Source organism: Quercus suber, unplaced genomic scaffold (genome assembly GCF_002906115.3).
Source record: "Quercus suber isolate HL8 unplaced genomic scaffold, Cork oak 2.0 scaffold_225, whole genome shotgun sequence".
In the NCBI taxonomy this organism is placed as follows: Eukaryota; Viridiplantae; Streptophyta; class Magnoliopsida; order Fagales; family Fagaceae; genus Quercus; species Quercus suber.
Window position 1 is genome coordinate 377,869 of NW_027069683.1, and position 7,583 is coordinate 385,451.

At 37.4% G+C, this 7,583-nt stretch overlaps 1 protein-coding gene across 1 annotated transcript; it reads right to left on the bottom strand.

The window, feature by feature from the left end:
- Positions 1-2,807: 2,807 nt before the first annotated feature.
- LOC136070320 (uncharacterized) lies at positions 2,808-3,569 on the bottom strand. Its single transcript, XM_065780126.1, has one exon. It carries the CDS (start codon positions 3,567-3,569, stop codon positions 2,808-2,810), a length of 762 nt encoding a protein of 253 aa, XP_065636198.1.
- Between the last annotated feature and the right edge of the window lie 4,014 nt (positions 3,570-7,583).

Sequence of the window (7,583 nt, forward strand, 5' to 3'; positions counted from 1 at the left end):
GCTTCATTGTTTGTAGTCGAGAAGCCCAACCTTAAGGATTTTTCATTCATGATGCCCTCTAGAGATATCAAGACTAGTCCCACACTAGATCCCCTATGGTTCACTGCACCATCAACATAAACTTTCTAGGATATAGGTTCTTGTACTGAAATCATTCCAATTGATTTTCCATCCATGTTTTGCTCTTCTATCTTTTCTTCTTCCGGGGATTCAGCAAACTCAGCAACCAGGTCGGCAAGAACTTAACCCTTTGTAGAGATGCGTGGCATGTACTTGATGTCAAAAGCCCCTAAAGTCATACCCCATTTTGCAATTCTTCCTGTGTAATCCGCACTCCGTAGTAGAGATTTAAGTGGAAGTTGGGTTAAGACGACAACTGTGTGTGATTAAAAATAGTAGGGAAGCTTTTGTATAGCATGTACCACTGCCAAAATGGCCCTTTCTAGTGGTAAATAACAAACCTCGGCCTCATGTAATGACTTGCTCACGTAGTAAACTGACATCTGTACACCATCATCAATGCATATTAGCACCAAGCTTACCACGTGGGAAGCCACCGCGATGTAAGCAAACAAAACCTCATCCACCTTAGGTCTAGACAATATAGGTGGCCGATATAAATACTCTTTCAACTGTTGCAAAGCTAGGGCATACTCTTTGATTCATTCAAATCCCTTCCACTTATTCAATAACTGAAAGAAAGATCTACACCTGTCAGTTGACTGAGAGATGAATTGGTTTAGAGCAATAGTCATCCTTGTAAGCCTCTGAACCTCCTTGGGATTCCGAGGTGGTTGCAGGCTGTTAATTGCCTTAATCTGGTCATGGTTGACTTCAATTCCACGGTGCGTGATTATGTAGCCCAAGAACTTCCTGATCTGACACCAAAAGAATACTTGGAAGCATTAAGTCGTAGCTTATATCTCCTCAAGATATCAAAAATACTTCCGAGGCCATTAACATGATCAAACTCAACCTTGTTTTTTACCACCATATCATCGATGTAGATTTCAATGTTTTTTCCTAGCTGTGGCTCAAACATCCTGGTCATCATCTTCTGATAGGTAGCCCCTGCGTTTTTCAAATCAAAAGGCATCACCTTATAATGATAATTTCTAGTAGGAGTGACGAAAGCTGTCCTTTCCTGATCATCCAAAGCTAAGGGTATTTGATAATATCTTTAGAAGGCATCCAGAAAGCTCATCCGAGGATGTCCCACAGTTGCGTCCACCAATTGGTTAATCCGAGGCATAGGAAAAGGGTCCTTTAGGCAGGTCTTGTTCAAGTCTGTGAAATCTACGCATACGCGCCATTTCCCAGTCTTTTTTTTTTTTACCACTACTATGTTAGCTAGCCATTCGGGGTAAAAAACCTCTTTAATAGCCCCGACTTGCTTAAGTTTCATGACCTCGTCTTTGACAGCGTCGGAATGTTCCTTAGATGAACGCCGAGGTGGTTGCTTCTTGGGAGTGACAGATGAACTAACATTTAGATGATGACAGATGAAGCTCGAATCCACTCCTGGAACCTCGTAGGCATTCCAAGCGAATACATCGACGTTTTTTCTTGAGAAATTCCACCAGCTCCCCTTTCTCTTGAGGTGGTAGCTGAGCTCCAACCTGCAAGAACTTTTTCAGATCATCACCTATGGCAAATCTCTCTAAATCTTCACATTTGGCTTCCTCGGCTATCCCTTTGGCAAGTGATTTCGAAGACTTTGACTACTATAAACCCTCTTTAGATGAGTCTGAGGATTCAACTACTTACTAATGCAAGATTGCAGACATTAGGCACTGCTTAGCCATAGATTGGTCCCCTACCAGTTCCTCAATCTGATCCTCTGATGGATACTTCACCTTTTGATGCAAAGTTAAAGAAACAGCCCTTAGGGTGTGGAGCCAAGGCCTAGCCACAATGACTGTGTAGGGGGAGTACGCATCCACCACTATGAAGTTCACTTCCACTACTTCTGAGCCTGCTTGCATCAGTAACCTAATTTGGCCATTTGGGATAACAACCTTCCCATCAAAACTCACCAGGGGTGAATTATAGGCGGTTAGATCCTCGGGTTTTAAGTTCAACCCTCTATATAAATTAGGGTACATGATCTCTGCACAACTGCCCTAGTCTACCATCACCCTTCTTACATCGTACCCTCATATTCTGAGGGTCACCACCAAAGCATCATCATATGGCTGGATGGTCCTTACCTTGTCTTTATCCGAAAAACTCAACGTTGGTCGAATTTCTACTCTGGCCCTCTTCGGCCTAAAACTAGTGTCCTCGATTGGGAGCCGAGCTACAGATATCACTCTAGAGGGCTATGAACCAATCCTCCCAAGTACAGCAAAAATGACATTGATTGTGCCTATTGGGGGCCTTGAGGAAGCATTCCCTTGATTCCCAGACCTTAACTGGTCACCTTGCTTGTTGGGGTGGTACAAGAGATGCTGTAATTTCCCTTCCTTGACTAGTTGCTCCAAATTATTCCACAATGTTCGGCAGTCCTCGGTGGTATGTCCCTGCTCCTGAGGGTACTAGCAATGAAGGCTTTGGTTACGTCATAAGGGATCTCCACTCATCTTGTTCGACCATTTGAAGTATGGCTCATTCTTGATCTTCTCTAAAACTTGATTCACTGGCTCTCTAAACACAGTGTTTACAACTTAAGGAGCTGCGGGTGAAGATTGTCCAGCAAAATCTCTCTGGAGTCTGTTATTGTTGTAGCGGTCCAACCTAAAATCCCTCATCTCCTGAGGGATAACCTTGCCCTTTCCCCTATCTTGCTGCTGATCCTTTTTAACCCTTTAGTATTTGTTAATCTGATCCATGAGTTGACGTATATTGGTAACAGGTTTCCCAGTCAAAGACTTCCTTAAGCCATGCTCGATAGGTAGGCCAAGCTTAAAAGTGCTAATGGCAACGTCGTCAAAATCACCATCCATCTCGTTGAACATCTCCGAGTACCTATTTGAATACGTCTTTAGGGTTTCTCCTTCTCTCATGGACAAAGACAACAAAGAAGCTAAAGGCCGAGGAACCCTTCTACATGTGACAAATTGGGATCCAAATACTTGAGTAAGTTCCTTAAAAGAATCAACGGAACCTGCCCTCAAACTATTAAACCACCTCATCGCCACATACCCCAAACTGGACGGGAATACTTTATACATCAAATGCTCATTCTTGGAGTGTACAACCATCCTTTGATTAAAGTAGCTAACATGCTCCACAGGGTCTGTTCTACCATTATACATGGTGAACGTGGGTTGGGAAAATCTTTGAGAAAGTCTTCCTCTCTCAATCCAACGTGTGAAAGGTGACCTTGCAATCTGGTTCAGTGATCTACTCATAGCGTCGTTTCCCAGACTGACCGAGGACGAATTTCTATCCTTACGTTCATGATGATAGTCTTCATCAGATGAGAAAGTCTCATTAGGGGGAGTTCTCAATCTGCGCCTATAACTTTCATCCTCATTGTTGTCAAAAGAGAAACCAAGATTGGATGGGGTTCGCCTTTGCCATTCATGACGCAGACTTCTCCTCAGGTGGTCAATCTCTCTCTGCATGTTTCTGGTATTATCCTCGTGAGAGACGTGGCTTTTACCCCTAGCTTGGCTTCTACTAGTGTGGGTAGTATGTATTCTTCCCTCCTGGTCTCTTTACCGTTCAAGATCACGAAAGTGATCTTGACGCTGAGACCCCGTAGATTCTGCCTGATGTAGACCTGAACCTACCATTGTTGAAAGTTGGATTTACTGAAACATCAATCTTTCCCACAGACGGTGTCAATTGTAAAGACCAGATTTGAACTCGTAGCCTACTACGTGGATGGACTTAAGCCCAAAAAACTTAAAACAATAAATTTATAAAGAATGAGTTTGAAAACTGGGCTTTAGTTGATCAAACAAACATTGGAATAGATTCAGATGACAAGAGAATGAAAAGAAATAGGGTTGTATTGAAGAAAAATAGTCCTCGGCAAGGTCTGAGGTGCACTGTTCTTGTATATTATTCTCAAATTGGGTTACAAGTTTGGTTCTTGAATGCTCTCGTCTTTCTTCTTATAATCCTCCTTTCTCATTCCCACTTCACACGTGTATATTGGTGGGTTTGGTGTTGATACTTGTCCCATCAGCCTATCCTCTACATCACGATGCAATAGCTGTAAGGCTGGAACACACTGTTCAGATATCACCTTCACATTAATGCAGCCAGAGACTTAGTAGTAGTACATTTAATGTGGAGGTAGCAGCTTTCCTTGGAGATCCCATATGATCACGTTCTGTCCTATTCACCTATTGTACTTATCTTCTCATATGGAATGGTATGGAAGGTTGCCTTTGTTAGTAAAACACTTCTTCGTATCTCGGCCTTGGTTAATCAAGGAAAAGTTCGTCCTCGACGTAGTTTCCTGGACTGTTACGATCAATACTGTCTTCTTCGCCTACAACTGTAGGCCTCTTTGACACCACGTGTTTTTCCTCGGACATGTCCCCGTCCTCGGTTTGGGCCTCGAGCCCAATATATATGTGGATGAGTATCTTTGGACTCTTCGGCCCCACACCCCTTTTTTAATGGCATGTAATATAACTAATTCTTAAATATAATGAGTATTATACATGAATTATAAAAATAATTCTTTAACATATTTTAATATAAATTTATAATGGACTCGCGAACCATGTTTGTATCCAAAACTTTTATTTTTATATATTTATTTGATAATTAAATATTTTGGAGTGGGAGATTTGAATTTTGAATGTTTTTACTAGAAACACCAAAAACTATCAATTGAGTTGCAACTCTACTCAAGGTTGAAATTAGGATATATTTGGTGAGTAATAAGAACTCTTTCTCTTTTTTTTTTTTTTTTTATTTATATATATATATATATATATATATATATATTTTATGGGAGTTATAAGAACTATTTGGCTTCCCTTTATTAAGGAAATAAATCAAAATAATTGAAGGAAATGGATGTAAAAGTTAAGGATTGAAAATCCTTACGGTCCATGGTTATAAGAATGGTTCATATTTTTCCTTGTTATCAATTTTGAAACCAACATTATTGTCTAGCACTATTGAGGACGTAGCAAAATTTGAACCATTTATTAAGCAAAGGATAGTTAAGATTTAAGGACCATAAAGCGAAGATACTGTAGGAACTATAGAAATCCTAAACCATATAGTAGGCATACTTTTAGGAATTCAATGCAAATTGATTTTTTTTTTTTTTGGGGGGGGGGGGAGAAATCAATGCAAATTGAAATAGAAAAAAAATACTTTGAATTAATTAAAAACTTTGAAATTGAAATCATTTAAAGCATTTGTAATTTGTATGACTTTGCTGTATAATAAATAATTTTATAGAATTCAAGAGTTGCAATTGAATTCTGGAAAATGTTGTATTTCTGGAGTTCGTGCTCTTCCCTGGCTGTGGCATTTTTCCATTGTCCAAAGATTAAACACCAAACTAATTGAAGAAAAAAGATGTAAAAACTTATATAAATATGTAAGTAAGCTTAATAAGCAACCAAACTTTAGCATATTAAGATAGTAAGTATCTATATATGTTTGGCAATTGAAACTTGAATAATATCAGTTGAATACATAACTCAGTCTTCAATTTAAGTCGGCTTATTGTTTCTCTAATATTATATATATATATATATATATATATATATCGACTTATAGTTGTAGTAATTTGTAGGGAATTCAACTGAAATTCCAACCTGTGAGAAACAAAAAAAAAAAACAAAAAAAAAAAAAAAAAAATAGAGAAAACACACCTAAAAAGAAAAACAATCACACGCACAAGACAATATATATTTGGTTCGGCAATTTGTTTACGTTCACGGAGTTGCAAGGATTTTACTATTATCAAAAAAAAATAAAGTGTGGCTACAGCGTTTCTCTCTCTATAAAACATGACAACAACAAAACCTTAATTATCAAGCTGTGTTTTCTACATCCTACGCACAAGAATACACAATGGGCTATAAAACGAGGCAAATTTTTTTTTCCCTCAGTTGAATATGTAGCTCAGATTTTAATTTAAGTAAAAAATTTTTCAAAAATAAATAAATAAATGTCGACTTGTTTACATACCAAATTGAATTGAGAATGCTTAACAGCTTAAGTATAAAAGTTTTTTTTTTTTTTTTACTGATTATGATTAAACTTTTGCTAAGAGAATTAATCTTTTAAAAATTGAAATATTCTATTACTAATATTGACGAAGGGGGAAGGGGAGATGTGGTTTTCTTCAAATCTCAACTCTCAAGGTAGAGAAGTATTTTTTTTCCTTTAGGTTTAGGGTGGATTGTTATTCTCCTAAATTTTAAGGAGAAGAGTGTAATTACCTTCCATTTTTTTTTTTTTTTTGGTACAATTGAATATTAACGTATGATGTCTGCTCCATAATAATTTCTCATTATCACCATACCAAGACATCAATTGATTCTTGGGATAGACATGTTCAAAACTCCCAATCTTCTATTTTGATGACAAAATATTTTACCAATTGAACTAGTTGTAGCCCACGTTAAATATGTAATTTGAATAGGTAATAAAGAAGCCACCTGGTTCAATTGGATTAATTATACACTTAGGATATCTATTTGACACTCGGATAGATCTAAACTATAAGCACTAGGTCACTCGTCACTTTGATTGGCTAGGTCATTTTGAGTTGTGGTGGATCCGGATGTGACCTTATTTTATTTTGACATATAATAAGTTGTTAGCTCACATTTTTTTTTTTTTTTTTGAGAAAAAGTTGTTAGCTCACTTTTTTATGAAAATGTTGTAAAATTTTATTGTGGCCATAGAAAATCTTTGTAGAGAAAAGAAATGCTAATTAATTAATGCCCAAATTTGCAAAGATTATGGGAGATGTCCATCATAATGGACATCCCTTTTAAAGTGAGATGAATCATATCCATCAATTTAAATCTATGTAGATTCTTGCATTTACTTTTGTAAATTTAATTACTCAATTTCCATTTGTAACGTTTATTCATGTAAAACCTTATCAGAAATCTATATTAAGTCCTTGCTGGATGAAGGAGGCACTCACACTCTACTTAAGTATCGTTTGTCATTCTCAGAAGAGTTGGGTCACTTGTGATGCTTTGTTTGCTCTTGGGGATGCTTGTAGGGCAATCACTGCTTCTTTCCAGGATTGCTACTCAGGTTGCTTTATTCTTTGTTTCATCCAAACAAGAAATACCCTCCAATGTGGTTTTAAATGCATTAAAGATTGCATAACACCTCCCTCCACTGGCATAAACTCCCAATACTTTTGTGAGCTTGGCTGTGCAACCTATTCATGCAGTAATATTAGCACCATAGGAAACCCTGGTAAACATATTAACTTCTCTTTAATTTTTTTGATCTTGTGTGTGATAGAACTTATTATATGTTTCTCTATGAGCTAAGCTGTTAATGAAGTCTACAAAACTAATTTTTTTATCTTTTTTTTTTTTTTTTTTTTTTTTTTGGACAGATGGAAAGAAAGTAGCTGATTGTGTTGATGGATGCTCAAAGCCATGCGCCAAGAATTAATCACCAAGAAA